Genomic DNA, 16,028 nt, shown 5'->3' with positions numbered 1-16,028 from the left:
TAGCTCTAGTGATGTAATGAAAAGTTACATTCTTATTCTAGATCAAAATTACTATAAAAATAAAGTTTCAATAAAGTTGAAATGAAATTTATCTAAAGCAATAAGAGACAAATTCTCAACCCATGGTGGACAGTGAAATATATATCTCTCTCTAATTTATATATAGAATCACTTGCCATTGCACAACATGGGTGAATAAAGAGCAATTTAATTTTTTTATTCTGGAGTGCTGCCTTTTTTCAACTTGCATTTGTGGGATTGGCCTGTCCCTGTGGGCCGAGCACCCATATCTATCTGTATCTGCCATTTTTTCATACATGCATACATACACTCTACAGCAGGGTTGCCCACATTTTTTTTTTTTCCTAAATAACTTATTCCAAAATCGCAGACATCCAATTTATAATTTTTTTCCAGACAAATTGGAAAACTTAAATGAATTATAAAAGTATTACAGGTCTATAGCTCAATATATTGATAACACCTCATTACCAGCATTTACTGTGAGCTTTAAAATGATAATTACCAGCAAAATAATCTAGGTCAAGCACCACCAGCATCAATAAAAAAATAAAATAAAAAAAACACGGACACATCTATTTTTTTCACAGACACTGGAAAAAAGGCACCTATTTATAGGGACTGTCCAGAAATTTCTGGATGGTTGGCAACCCTGCTCTACAGTGCTCAGATATAGGTTGGTGCTGAATAACAAGTAAATCAATGAATACATTTCTGAGATGTGCCACAATTACATTTTCTACTTCTCTTTTCATTCTTACTTTCCACTAGATGGCGCTATTGTTAATGAAAATGCAGTACAAATGTCTCTAGCAATTAAAGCTTCCAACTGTTTGTACATTTTCATTATACTATGAATACACTTTTTCTATCAAATATCATGTTATCTTCTTGTAGTTTAATAAAAACGGCAGCTTTCACTGTTTGACAGGATGAACTATGTTGTGACATATGTGATCATCACATGACCAAGATGGATATTCATTCTCTAGAAGTAACTAGAGAACCATAAAGGTTCCATTTATTGACAGCAAGAAGAGATCTTGAAAAAGTAAGAAAAATCGATACAGAAAGTATATTACAAAATCACAACTTTTCACTATGCCATTTATAACCTGTACTTGTGCAATCCACATTGCCCATTCATCAGGCACAGTTTATTAATCGTACTAACATACTGTACGCCATCGAGCTGTCATGGGGAGGCAGTAAATGCTTTAAGTAGTTTAACGTTCATCACCGTCAATACCGGAACAGTGGCTTCCCTGTTACCCTGGGTGTAAAAATATGTAGCTCGGCAATGAATCCTGGCATTCTGCCACAATCAATGGCAGAGACCACAGGACATAGCGAAACCACTTTAACCATCCTGCCAAGAACACCAATCTCCCTCATTGAATGTAAAGACTAAGCGGTTTACAGGATCCGGATACAGTACAATGCCACATTCTAAAAACATTTTGACTACTTTTGGCAATGCATTACAGCAGGGTGCGGTAAAGAATTTTATATGCAATATCCCCCTAACAGAGATACTGCACCCTAAAGCCCTGTAACATGGATAAAGGCAGCACGCTAGGCCAGGCAGAAGCTGCTAGGTGGAAGTATGTGGGGTGTGGATTTCATGCCCAGGCATATGGAGTATGCTGAACCTTCAGAGCAGGGCGGGAGGCGAAATGGAGGAAAGTATGCAGTAACACTTGTTTCTTACCTTCTGTGTCGCACTTGACAAGGTCAAACTTCTGCAGAATATCCTTGTCACTAGTGTAACTGATAGTGAACTCTGTGGACTGCTGTCTCATGAATGGCTGCTCGAGTTGCTTCCAGCAATCTGCACAAGAGAAGCGGGCTACATTATACTGGTCATGAGACACACCTAAGAAGTAAAGCTTCAGGTAATTGTTGCTCACCACCATTTTGTTCTTCAGTCTTGTATGTGTCTGTTTTGAATCGTTTTCTGCAAAAGAGAACCAGCTTGATATATTAGCACAGGAGATGTATTGGAGGAGATATATTAGCACAGGAGATGTACAGCCTAATCACTTTATCAGTTACTGCTAGCCCCAGGCCCATACCCCAGGTGATATCGCTGAATACTATGGAGGAGTACGGATCATGTAGGGCATCACGTGGGAGTCACGTACAGGATGGCTCAAGCAGACAAATGCGGTAAGTTTATAGAGCTGCCTTTGTAAAGCCTGCTGCATCGGAAATGGGACACTCAGCTCGACTGGAGTGGGCTTAGGACCGTATACTCTACAGGGGCGGACTGAGAACTTAAAGTGGCCCTGGACAAAAACCTAAAAGTGGCCCTATGTTGTAGGAGAGTCCGAATTGGCAGAAGATGGGCCAACACAAGTAAGCAGGGGCAACAGAAGTAGATGGGGCCTGCAATACCATGGCACAGCACAAAATACCACCCCCACCAGAACCAACAATCACAGTGCACCAAAAAAATACTGCTTCAGCAGAACCAAATAACTGTATCACCGTCCTGTATCATACCCACTTCTGGAAATGGGCAGAAGGTAAAAACGGTTGCTGTGTGGAGGCACTATTTCTGTAGAGGGTTTTATTACATTGGGGGCATAACGGTGCATGAAGTGAATATCATTAATCTGTGAGGGCACTTTGTGGTAGGCACAAAGAGGTGTTTTTACTGTGTAGTGGCACAAAGGCAACTATTAATTTATGTGAGGGCACATAGAGGATATTATTACAAAGGAGGTCACTATAACTGTGGGATACAAAGGAGCCATTAATATTTTGTGGCAGACATAACTGAAGAATCAATACTGTGTGGGTGCACTATTACCTGGTGGTGGACTAAAGGGGGCACTAGAACTGATGCTAATGTCTGTAAACTGCTGTTGAATAAGGCTACTTTCACACTAGCGTTCGGGGGCTCCGCTTGCGAGTTCCGTTTGAAGGCTCTCACAAGCGGCCCCGAACGGATCCGTACAGCCCTAATGCATTCTGAGTGGATGCGGATCAGCTCAGAATGCATCAGTCTGGCACCGTTTGGCCTCCGCTCCGCTCAGCAGGCGGAGCAGCGTTCGGGTGTCCGCCTGGCCGTGCGGAGGCAAACGGATCCGTCCAGACTTACAATGTAAGTCAATGGGGACGGATCCGTTTGAAGTTGACACAATATGGCTCAATTTTCAAACGGATCCGTCCCCCATTGACTTTCAATGTAAAGTCTGGACGGATCCGTCTGAGCAACTTTCACACTTCGAATTTTTTCTAAACTATAATGCAGACGGATCCGTTCTGAACGGATCCCATCATCTGCATTATAGGAGCGGATCCGTCTGTGCAGACACCAGACGGATCCGCTCTGAACGCAAGTGTGAAAGTAGCCTAAGTCAGCGCTGTACAAGCGAGTAAAATGCTAGTACATGCTCTAGTCATCTCCTGCCTGGACTACTGCAACAACCTCCTCTGTGGCCTCCCATCTAGCACTGTCACTGGCTCCCCATTGCCCAGCGAATTCAGTTTAAAATACTAACAACTACATATAAGGCCATCCACAACCAGTCCCCTCCTTACATCTCTGACCTACTTTACCCATACATCCTCACATGTGATCTCTGATCCTCACAGGACCTCCTTCTCTGCTCTCCTCTGTTCTTCACACAGTAAATCTATAAGATTTCTCATGTGCATCCCCGATACTCTGGAACTCGCTACCCCCGCACATCAGACTGTCCCCCAACATCCAAACCTTCAAAAGCAACCTGAAAACCCACCTCTCCATTAAAGCCTACCACCTGCTAAGAGCATGCTGTCACCCACAGCCAGGTAAGCAGGCTTTAGGCTGGGTTCACACCTGAGCGTATTTGATGAGCGCTTTTTACAGGCGTTTTTATCGGGCGTTTGTATGGGGCGTTTTTAATGGGCAGAAACAAGCAAACTCCCATTTAGGCGCAATCCCGCTGAAGTCTTTGGGCGGGAACGCGCGACAATACGCCCCAAAGAAGTTCCTGTACTTCTTGGGGCATAGGGTTTTTTACAGCGCGTTCGTACGCGCTGTAAAACGCTCAGGTGAGAACCATGCCCATAGGGAAACATTGGTTTTTGCCTGTTGAGCGTTTTACAGCGCGTAGGAACACGCTGTAAAAAGCTCAGGTGTGAACCTAGCCTTACCCTCACCTACTGTGTTGTACACCCTTCCCTTGTAGGCTGTAAGCTCTTGCGGGCAGGGTCCTCTCCCCCTCTGTAGCAGTCTGTTAATTAGTTTATTGTATTGTATATTATGCAAGTGTAACCCCCTCTTAATGTACAGAACCATGGAAATAATAATGCTTTCTAATAATTAAAAATACTGTGTGAGGCTGTTTAGGGAGGCATTCAGAGGTTAGCAGCAGCAGGGGGGGGGTTTGTGTGCAGAGAAAAGTCATGGATGGAAGACATTTTCATGGTGGTCTGGGCCAGAACACAAAAAAAGAGAAAGCGGACGACTACAAATCAGAGGAGACATGGCCTGTGAGTCACTGGACGCAAATGTACTGTATAAATTTTTATTGCGTAGAGTCAGTGTCTGACCAGTATATAAAGGTATACGATAATGTACAGTGCTGAGCCCCTCTATTTAGACTAGCGCATTATAAAAAGTTGTGCTATAGATATGCTATGCAAATCATGTCTTGGGGCTTGTTCCTCCGATCTTTTAAGACCTCAGCAGTACCCTGCCCAATGATGTCAACTATATAAACTAGCAAAAAGCTACATAGGGGCATTGTCCATACAAATTCGATTATGCTATTACTTGTACTCAGGCAAGTGAAAGTAACGCACCAACTGGGTGTGAAGCTCCAAATTGTGATAGAAACGTACCTTCTTGATATGCATATACAGATGACCGTTATAAATACACACACCACCACTGCCAATGTTGTAAAAATTACTATCAGTTTCCAGCCTATAAGAAAAAAAAAATAAAAAATACAGACAATATTAGTTATGGATCCAATGTACCAAATATTACATATATACTTTAATTAAATAGTGATTAACATCACAGTCTGAGTTGGCCTGACTGCTTGCAAACTCTCAGCTCTCCTTAAAGGGATTTTCCAGGAATATTAACTTCTAAGAAAAAGCCCTAGCTTGCCAGCCACCCAAAACATTCATGCTTTTCTGCTCCCCGGCACTACGGTTCTGCACACTGGCTCCCATTCCTCCATCTTCTGGTCCCCGGACTTGTTTTCTTCTGGCTGGGGTATGGACATAGCCGTATGTGCCACCTATGCCAGTCATTGGCTGCTCTGGAATGAATAAAACAAGCCAGGGACCGGACGCTGGCAGAGCTTGCCAGCGCAGTGGGCCGAAGCGGGTAAGTATGAATCTTTCAGGACTGAGATACAGGCTAGAGTCCTTCCCTTAAATGTTAATATTCCAAGAAAACATTGCTCAGACATTTCCAGAAGAAAGGGCACAAAGCAAAAGTTCCCCAAAAAATAAAGATGCCACAGCATTGTTATTTCACGAGAAATATAAGTAATTGCTAAATCAGAAAGGTCAGGAGAGCAGACAGGTCCTCTTTACACCATGCCCCCCTTACTACAGTAGAGAACATGGACCTTTACTGATGCTAATGCTATCATCCGATAGCCCTCTAGAACATTTTTGAATATATGGAAATGTGCACGTAAGTAAATCACCTAGCGAAACAAACTAGTATGATGTATTCTCATTAGCTTTCCTGCGATATCTGATACACATGTGAATACTGAATAGGTACCAAAATCATTTTCCTCAGAAGGAACGGGCTCAGTGATGTTCTTGTCTTCTTTTATGGCAACATTTTTTCGATTCTTCTCATTCGGCTTCTTCCACATGGGATGAGTGGATGAGTTGTGAGCTGCGGAGGTAAAACAAGACGGACATTAGAGAAAGCTTACACTAATTCAGAAAGGGTTTCTTAGAATCTGATCACTTCAAACATCACTAGATGCGGAGTGCATTAGCTGAGGAGTTGCATGGCTACGAGCAGGTATTAGCAAAGCCACTGGGCAAGGCCTTTGTATCCCTGTAACACCCCAGGCACTGTATGAAGGTGCACTGGAGCTGTACACATAGTACTGAGCCATACAGTCTGTGTGCTCTGTATGTATAGTGATATCATCCCCTAAAAGCAATACCACAATTTGTATGGAATGTCAGAAAAAGCATGAAATCTGTGGCACAATAAAGGTTCCGCACACCTCTGAGGATGCCCCATTACTGCTTTGCACAAAATAAAACTAATATGCCAATTTGTATAAGGGCTTATGAAAAAAAATATATATACACATGTATAAATAGTTTCTTTATTTTACCAAATTTATTTCATTGTGGGTAACATCACAGTAACAAGTTGAATAATACAGTATGTCAAATGTTGTGATCACTGCCACAAAAACTTAAACAAAACTGAAGTATATAATATTCCAATTTATGTAATACAATTAAACAAAAACAATTATTAAAATAAATAAATAAAAAAAACGCATTCAAGGTCATATTCACATCAGACACATCAGACTAAAAAGGTGTTATTCACCTTCAGGGGCCTTTCGGCCAGACCACCTCTTTATTGGACCTGTCAGTCCCCGCTGCTGCACTCTAGTCCTGTTTGCCAACAACCCATTTGATAGGGGTCACGTGTGCAGCTGAAGCAGCGATGTGTCCCCCAAGCATCACATTAATGGGTCACATGAGGAACATGTCACAACTGCGGCAAGTCATTGGCTGCAGTGGCACACACGACTCATGTCAAATGGCATGGTGACAAGCGCCACCAAAACAGGGCAGTGGGGATTTAAGAAGCCAGTAGGGGAGTCTAGTCGAAAGGCCTCTGAAGATGGAAAACCCCTTTAAGTGCAGACATACATGGTGACATTTACAAGCAGAACAAGACACGGATACATCTGTACATACTTTGTGCAAGCGAACATCCCATTAGTTCCACTTTCATGGCTATCCTTTGGTTCCAGGTCCGTGGTATTATCCGAAGAACCCGAGCCACAACTGGAGGAATTAAGTTGTTACGAGTATGATCCTCAAAGTTTGAGTTGCCCTCCAACACCTTGAAAAACATACAAGTACATGAAAAATACAGTATGACACATATGCAGACAATAGAAATATTCTTCAATAAGAAAAAAAAAAATTATAGCATGAATATTAAATTTGTTATTATTCTAAAAGGTATTCATTCATTCTAAAATTAATTATCCCTTAACTAGCAGCCATACAACCATATCATATCAAAAGCTGATGTCGCGGGAAAAGAGCTAAAAGCAGAAGAGTATCCAGACCCAGATATAACATTGGCTTAAGACTAGAAGTGTCTACCAATTGCTCCTATCTTCCCCATTGAAATAATAATGAATGCTTGGCTGTGCTTGTTTGTGAGGAAGGTGGCAGGAGGCAAGTCTCAGGCTAATTTCACCTCTGGGTTTTTGCTGGATCCATCATGGATCAGCAAAAACACTTTCATCATGATAATACAACGGTCTACATCCGTTATGAACGGGATCCGGTTGTATTATCTCTAATAGCCATGACGGATCAGTCTCTAAAACTACTGTAAGCCAATGGGTGACGGATCAGGTTTCTTTCGTGTCATAGAAAACGGATCCGTCACCATTGACTTACATTGCGAGTCGTGACAGATCCATCTTGCTCTGCATCCCAGGACACACTCAAACGCTGCATTAAGCTCTATTGTGTGCGTCATGGGAACACAGTGAAACGGAACGGAATTATAAATTTACATGCAGGAGTGTTTCTTCCAATGTAATATTTATGCACTCTGTTAAAAGTTGCCTACTTGCTTTTGTGCCCTAACAAAGATCTGAAAAGCAATGGAGCAGGGCGCAGACTAGCGAAACGCGGCTTTACTTAGGTGGAAGGTAGTGGCTGATAGGGTTAACTTAGTGGTAAGGAGTCCGGCAGGGGTGGAGCGGCATTTTCGCGCCAGGTTTTAGGGCAGCGAGGGGAGGGGCTTATGGTGTTAGGAACGTGGAGCAGAAGTTGCAGGACGTGTCATGGATTCCCTTGAACAACTATTGGATCTTGAGGTGGGTCTCCGTTGTCACAGTCCATGGAGGACGGCGAATGGACCCAGGTTTCAGATGAGGAGGAAGATGGCCGGGATGTGGCGATTGGGATCGGCGCTGAGCCGGCTGTGGCAGCTGTCGGTTCCAGGATTGTCCAGAAGCAAGGGACTCGACGATTGGCGGATGCTAAGATTCCTTCCCAGGGACGTCCAAGTGAGAGTGCTGCGGAAAGTAGGAGATAGTTCTGCAGCGGGATCATAGGTTGTTGGGGTAATCGGGCAGTTCAGGAATAGCTGGCGGTGCTGCTTGCACGGGTCGGGTCTGGAACAGGGCGTCTCCAGCGGCGGTTTGGACGTCGTCTGCTTTGGCTAGAGTGGGGGGGGGGGGGGGGTTTACTGCGGCTGACAGGTCTGGGGTTGCCACGGGAAGTGCTGTTCCCTCTGCGGTCACGGCGCCCGAGGTTTCGGTGCCATTAGTTCCACCGGCGGTTGAGGCGACGACTAGTGGTGGGAAGTTGGGTACGGTAGATGTGGTCCGGTTGTCGGATGCGGCCAAAGGGGAGGCGTACGTGTGTTTTGAGGGGCCCACTTGAAACCGGAAGTGAGGGAAAAGATTTATAAGGAGGAGTATGTAGAGATCTTTTCATTGCTCCTGTTAGAAAAGTTTAATTTGGATAGGGTAAAGCTGGACGAGAGCAAAAAGGAGGAGGAGGAGCGGCGTCTGTATCGGTTGATACCACGCACATTTATGAATTGGTTGCAGGAGTTTGCGATCTTGGCGAGTGTATTCGGGGAAAAAAGCGCCGGAACATTGTTCCGCGCTTTTAGGCTATATGGATTCCATAGGGGAAGCCTATACAGCGGGATAGCGATGAAAAGTTCCACCAACGTAAGGCTATCTGGCCAAGTATACGGTGGGATCATAAAGATATTAGTTTGTGGATGCGGCTTATGGCGGCTCCGAAAGGGGCGCTCAGCCCTTACGTGGGGTGTCACGGGGGCTTCGGCAGCAGAGTCACCTTCTGGCAGTAGAAAAGAATGCTGCTGGCAGTTAAATGAAGGGTACTGTAAGTTCCTTTCTGACTGCCGATTTAAGCGCAAATGCTCCTGGTGCGGTGGGGCCCATAGCCTCTCTCAGTGTTTTAAGCAGGTAAAAGGAAAGGGTCATGAAACTGCACAGAAGAGGTCTGACGCCGGTGAGGGTGGACGAGATGCTCCCCATTCTAAATAGGTACCCAGACCGGGCAGCAGCGGAACTGTTATGGATAGGTTTTGTGGAGGGGTTTCGCATCCTGTGTAATTCAGTTGGGTCGGGTGGCAGCATTCGGAATTTGGTTTCAACGCTTTCTCGGTCACCGGTTGTCAAGGAGAAAATTGAGAAGGAAGTAGGGGTGGGTCGGGTCATGGGGCCTTTTCGGGAAACGCAGTTACCAAGGTTGCGCACATCTCCGTTGGGGCTGGTACAGAAGGAGTGAAGCAAGTTTCGGCTCATTCACCACCTGTCCTTCCCTGCTGGTAGTTCGGTGAACGACGTTATTGACTAGCTCTTTTCCGTGTCCTGCACATCTTTTGATGCAGCGGTCGCTTGGGTTCGCCGTTTGGGGCAAGGCGCGTTGCTAGCCAAAATAGATATAGAGACGGCTATCCGTTTGCTTCCGATACATCCGGATAGTTTTCACCTGTTGGGTTTTAAATGGGAGGGGCAATTCTATGTCGATTGTTGTTTGCCTATGGGTTGCGCAATTTTGTGTTCATTGTTCGAAACGTTTAGTTCATTTCTTGAATGGGTGGCTAAGCAGGAATTGGGATGGGATTCTGTGCTTCACTACCTGGACGATTTTTTGTTTTTGGGGCCAGCCGGCACTCGTATTTGTTCTATTCTGTTGCATATGATGGAGCATGTTGCGGCGATGTTTGGAGTGCCGTTAGCACCAGATAAAATGGAGGGGTAAGTGATTTTGGTAAAATTCTTAGGTTATCGATACACTAAACATGGAATGTCATTTGCCAAAAGAGAAAGTGGCCGATCTAGTTGCAGAGGTGGCTAGTTTGCGTAAGGTCAAGAAGGCCCAATTGCCTAAGGTGCAGTCAGTCTTGGGTAAGCTTCACTTTGTGTCGGGTTTTGCTTATGGGGAGGGTTTTCTTCTGACGATTGGCCATGGCTATGGCGGGGTTAACTGCCCCTCTTAATTTTGTGCGGTTGTCTGCAGAAGTAAGGGTGGATTTGGAGGATTGGGAGAAATTTTTGTCTCAATTCAAAGGGAGATCGGCATGGATGGCTGCGCAGTTGTAGCAATTAACGCGCAGTCTGCAAATTCACCTCCAGTGATTCGATTGTTAAGGCACTTGGTGTTGCGGTCCTTGATTTTGAATGCGTGCTTCGTGGCAGTACATGTTCCAGGTGTGGAGAATTCAGTGGCTGGCTCCCTCTCTCGTTTTCAGTGGGATCGTTTTCGCCGACTCGTGCCAGGGGCAGAGGAGCACAGACATTCTTGTCCTCAGTGGCTCTGGAGCCTGGCCTTGGGGTTTCTACAGTTTTAATTAGGCAATGAGTAGTGATACGTGGTCAGCTTATTCTGCAGGTTGGGGGTTGTAGTTCGGGGGATGATGTTCGGGCAGAGCATAGTCACCAGGGATAAGCGTTGCCCGGTTTCTTACGAAATCTTGCAACTCCTGTGGAGACAAGTGGGCTCGATTTGCGTATGTGGCTATGAGGAGTTCTTGTTTCGGGCTGTGTGTTCGTTGGCGTTTTTTGGGGCGTTTAGGGTGTCAGAATTGGTTGCACGTAGTCTGGTTGTGGTTAGGCGGTTTGCAGAGGGAGGACGTATTGCTGTGTTTGGAAGGTTTACAATGTTTGGTGCGTAGATAGAAAACGGATCCTGAAGGTAGAGGAAGGAGTTTTGTATTACAATGATTGGCAGGGTCGTCGTTTGCCCAGTTAGATGTGTTGAGGATTTCTTGGTTATTGCTGGGCCTTTGTTGATACATTTAAATGGGATGGCTTTGCTGCGTTTTCAGTTTGTGGCGGTCTTTCGGAAGTGCTTGGCAGCGGGAGGTTTAATGGCTAGTGAAATTGCATTGCACTCCTTTCGGATGGGAGCTGCCAAGGAGGCAGGTTTGGGGGATGAGGTGATTCAACGTATAGGTAGATGGGAGTCTGCTTCTTTTCATTCATCTCTTCGGCCTCATTTGCTGTCTCATTGTGAGATAATGGTGGGTACCTGTTAGATGGTTATAGTTTTGGTGAGCAATACGGGGGAGCAATGATGGGAATATGTTATCTGATGTGGTTTCTTATATATTTTTCACGATCCGCCCCCGGGGTTTGGTCTGGATTGGTCTGGATTTTTGGTCATTCTTATGTGTATTGGGGGGCCCAAAGAGCGGATGTGCGTAGGAATGGAAGAAAGTTGGGTTTTGATTCCAGTGAATTACAGGTTCGTTGGATCGGTTTGCATGGTTTGTTGTGGGGGCGAGTGCTTCCAGAATTTTGTTTTTATGTTTCGTTAGATCGTCCTCCAGATATTGTGGTTTTACATGCGGGAGGAAACGATTTAGGCATTCATCGCTCCAGAGATGTCATTAGGGGTATAAAATTGGATTTGCTGAGGTTGTGGGCGGATCTTTCGTCATTGCTGGTGATCTGGTCTGATATCGTGGCTCGTCGGGCGTGGTGGAGGGCAAGGAACAGGGCCCGGGAAAAAGTGAATAAGTAGGTCGCTTTGTGAAGAGTCAGGGAAGATTTGTGGTGCGGCATAAAGACTTAGAGGAGGCATCCCCAATGTTTTTGAGGCGTGATGGGGTTCACCTGAATGATGTGGGGATCGATCTGTGGACGTTAGAGTTGCAAGAGGGCTTGGAAACAGCTTTCGAGGTTTGGAGGGACGAACATAGGTGAGGCGACACCGATGTTCGTCTGGTGGCAGGTAAAAGGGGAATCCTGGGAGGCAAAACTTGGAATATGTGCATGGCTCTCTCTTTCGGCGTGCATCTAGGAGGTTGGTGGTGAATGGAAAGCTGGGGGATCCTGTTTGGGCTAATAGCCTTGCAGGAGTATAATTTCCAGGAGTTGGTGCCCTTGGGTCGGAGAGTGCGGCCGAGGGTAAAGTTGGATTAAAAACCTGGATCATAAGTGGAGGTTTGCGAGTGGCGAATATGGTGTACTAGTTTTGCCTTCTAGGATCCCTTCACGTCATTCGGGGACATGAACTGAAGGAAATGTTAAATGTTGGATTAATGTTACAATTGTTACAAGATATGTTTACAATTCATGGTAATAAATAATTGTATTGTTAATAAATTTACGCTATGGCCTTTACACCAAGTCAGGCTGATGAGTCTTTTTTGGGTTAATGGTGGTAAGGGATACAAGCCAGAGGATTTTCCATCCCAGGAAGTCATATTTGATTTTTGTTTATTTCATGGATCAACTAAATTTTTCATATTTGAAGTACATTATATGGGGGAAGGGGGGGGGGGGGGATGTACAGCTTCGAAATGAGGGTTCACCTTTTCTTCAGTGCTCAATGCCCCCTTGTAAGTCCTCCACTTGGATCCATCTCTTTTATAGCTGATGATATAAGATTTCACGTAAAAGTTAAAGTTTGGCAACGTGGATCCTGTAGTTACAATACCTAAAAGAAAACAGCAAAAGACTCTGAAGTGTTAATATTCAGTAAAAATTGGCCATAGGAAAATATCAGTAATAACATATGTATGTATGTATGTATGTTCCAGATGTGAGTGCTACTACTTTGGGTTGTGGAACTGTATATACACTAAGGAGGGAATTTAACAAGCCCTACTGCAGAATTGGCCCAGCTATGGACATTACATTTTGTCCACACATTACAATAAGATCTAGTGGAAATGTAATGTCTATGTGTACTGCCATAGAAGCAGGAAATAAGGTTCTTCTTTCTTCCAGAAACAAGAGAGAGTGTCCAACCACCTCTGCTGCTGAGCTAAACTCGCAAAGAGTTTGAGTGGTAGCTGTTATTAGACCATCTACTATCTTATGTCTATGGCCAGCTTAGCCTCTATGCAACTAGAAAAGAAATCACCACTTGCCAGTTATTTTCTTTTTGTCTCCTAAATCAATTTCTAGCCATTCACGGTCGGACTGATGACTGGATGCCCAAGATACGCCTGGGGTGTTGAGATGTGCCTTTCCAGCAGACCACTGTATCACTTCACCAGTCTCACCGCTCCACTCCCAGGATGAGGTAGCTGAAAATTTGTCGGCTCCATTTCCTCCAGTAAGCGAAGTGCTGCAATCTTGACAGAATAACAGGTAAAGGTTATAAGAATAAAGCTCTCTACATGCTCTTATTCATTAATAATGGCCTTCATTACTTGCCTAAAGGCCCGATGTAGCAAGCAATTGTTGGGAAGGAAGCTTTCCTTCCTGAAAATTGCCTGCTCATCAGTAAAGTAGACCACTGCATTTACATGCAGAGATCTCCTCCACAGTATGGGGAGGAGCGATCGCTAATGCCATAACTTGTCCCCATACATAACCATTGTTTGCCGGCAGCAGAGGCAGTTTAGACAGCACGATCTGCTGTCGGCAAACAATGATTTAGGTGACCGCCTGAAAGATCCAAATCACCCGATGAACAAGCGTTTCTGGAGCGATAATCAGCCCAAACATCGGGCAGTGTAAAGGGGCCTTAAAGGGTTTCTGTCCCCTGAAAAACTGGTATTAAGCTGGCTGACATTAGCAATGTGCTAATGTCAGCTGAACATAACTATAAGAAAACAGGTCAGGGTGATCTCTTGGCACATCTTTATATTCTAAAGATGACCCAGGATGGTCACCATCTTCTTAATGCTTTCATGGTCACTGTATGAATACACATTTTGCTTAAAATGGGTGCTAGATTTTGTTTTTTATCAACTGGCTAATATCACAACATTTATGGTCAACCGTGATATAATTTTACAAGATTAGAAAATGTAGGCATATATAACCCTGAGAAGGTTTAGAAACTACCCATGTAATTTTACAGCACATACAAAGACAGATGTGAGAGGGTGAATCTAGGACGGTACATCAGAACAGAAGCCCTGAAGGCAGACTCAGAATGTGGAATTTGTGTAACCTTCACACATTGCCTCAACAAGCTAGATATTTACAGAGCAGTTACAGAAGCCTTCTGGCCTTCGGGTGACTGATTCCTCAGTCCTTTACTTTCCTTTGCCAGACAATGCTAATTACTGAACTGATACATGCAAAAGTAATAAACTATATTTCAAATATGAGACCAACCGCAGAATGGGGGCCTCGGAGTATAGGAATTACGGTGTTGGGCCTGCAACTTCAAGCTCCATGCAAATATATACCGGTATATACATGTGTGCAATCATAGTAACATAGTATATAAGGTTGAAAAAAGACATTTGTCCATCCAGTTTGGCCTGTTATCTTGCTAGTTGATCCAGAGGAAGGCAAAAAAAAAAAAAAAAAAAAAAAAATGGAGGTAGAAGCCAATTTAAAGGGGAAAGAAATTCCTTCCCGACTCCAATAAGGCAATCAGAATAACTCCCTGGATCAACGACCCCTCTCTAGTAGCTATAGCCTGTAATATAATTACACTCTATCCCATCATCTGTTTATCCCCAGGACTGTGACTGTGACGAGTGGACATCCTCTGCGTCTGGAGGAAAGAAGGTTTGTACACAAACATAGAAGAGGATTCTTTACGGTAAGAGCAGTGAGACTATGGAACTCTCTGCCTGAGGAGGTGGTGATGGGGAGTACAATAAAGGAATTCAAGAGGGGCCTGGATGTATTTCTGGAGTGTAATAATATTACAGGCTATAGCTACTAGAGAGGGGTCGTTGATCCAGGGAGTTATTCTGATTGCCTGATTGGAGTCGGGAAGGAATTTTTTATTCCCCTAAAGTGAGGAAAATTGGCTTCTGGGCATATATATTATTTTTTTTTGCCTTCCTTTGGATCAACTTGCAGGATGACAGGCCGAACTGGATGGACAAATGTCTTTTTTCGGCCTTATGTACTATGTTACTGTGTTACTCCAGGAATACATCCAGGCACCTCTTGAACTCTTTTAGTGAACTCACCATCACCACCTCCTCAGGCAGAGAGTTCCATAGTCTCACTGCTCTTACAGTAAAGAATCCTCTTCTATGTTTGTGTACAAACCTTCTTTCCTCCAGGCGCAGAGGATGTCCCCTCGTCACAGTCACAGTCCTGGGGATAAATAGCTGATGGGATAGATCTCTGTACTGTCCCCTGATATATTTATACATAGTAATTAGATCTCCCCTCAGTTCTCTTTTTTCTAAAGTGAATAACCCTAATTTTGATAATCTTTCAGGGTACTGTAGTCCCCCATTCCAGTTATTACTTTAGTTGCCCTCCTCTGAACCCTCTCCAGCTCTGCTATGTCTGCCTTGTTCACAGGAGCCCAGAACTGTATACAGTACTCCATGTGTGTCTGACTAGTGATTTGTAAAGTGGTAGGACTATGTTATCATCATGTTTATCTATGCCCCCTTTTGATGCAACCCATTATATTATTGGCCTTGGCAGCAGCTGCCTGACACTGGTTTTTACAGCTTAGGCTACTTTCACACTAGCGGTTTTTGCGGATCAGTCATGGATCTGCAAAAACCCTTCTGTTACAATAATACAACCGCATGCATTAGTCATGAACAAAGGTTGTATTATGTCTTCTATAGCCATGACGGATCCATCTTAGATACCATTGAAAATCAATGGGGGAACGGATCAGTTTTCTATTGTGCCAGAATGTGTCAGAAAACGGATCCGTCCCCATTAACCTACATTGTGTGCTCCACTTCGTCAGGCGGACAGAAAACGCTGCAGGCAGCGTTTGTGTCCACCTCCAGAGCGGAATAGTGACTGAAAGGAGGCAAACTGATTCATTCTGAGCGGATCCTTTTTTATTTAGAATGCATTAGGGCAAAACTAATC

The 16,028-nt window shown here is 44.3% G+C and overlaps 1 protein-coding gene across 1 annotated transcript in view; it reads right to left on the bottom strand.

Annotated features, from left to right (window-relative positions):
- Nucleotides 1–16,028, bottom strand: part of DCBLD1 (discoidin, CUB and LCCL domain containing 1) — a 62,430-nt gene that overhangs the window by 1,256 nt on the left and 45,146 nt on the right. The window contains exons 8-14 of the mRNA XM_044290151.1: nt 13,136–13,342; nt 12,575–12,699; nt 6,943–7,090; nt 5,765–5,884; nt 4,858–4,942; nt 1,932–1,978; nt 1,733–1,852 (exon numbers count right to left, since the gene is read on the bottom strand). Of these exons, the coding sequence (XP_044146086.1) occupies nt 1,733–1,852; nt 1,932–1,978; nt 4,858–4,942; nt 5,765–5,884; nt 6,943–7,090; nt 12,575–12,699; nt 13,136–13,342 (852 nt within the window). The remainder of the gene's footprint in view (nt 1–1,732; nt 1,853–1,931; nt 1,979–4,857; nt 4,943–5,764; nt 5,885–6,942; nt 7,091–12,574; nt 12,700–13,135; nt 13,343–16,028) is intronic.

The sequence above is a fragment of the Bufo gargarizans genome, chromosome 4 (genome assembly GCF_014858855.1).
Source record: "Bufo gargarizans isolate SCDJY-AF-19 chromosome 4, ASM1485885v1, whole genome shotgun sequence".
NCBI classification, from domain to species: domain Eukaryota; kingdom Metazoa; phylum Chordata; class Amphibia; order Anura; family Bufonidae; genus Bufo; species Bufo gargarizans.
The sequence above is the reverse complement of the archived record's forward strand: the minus strand, read 5'-3'. Positions and strand labels throughout refer to the sequence as shown.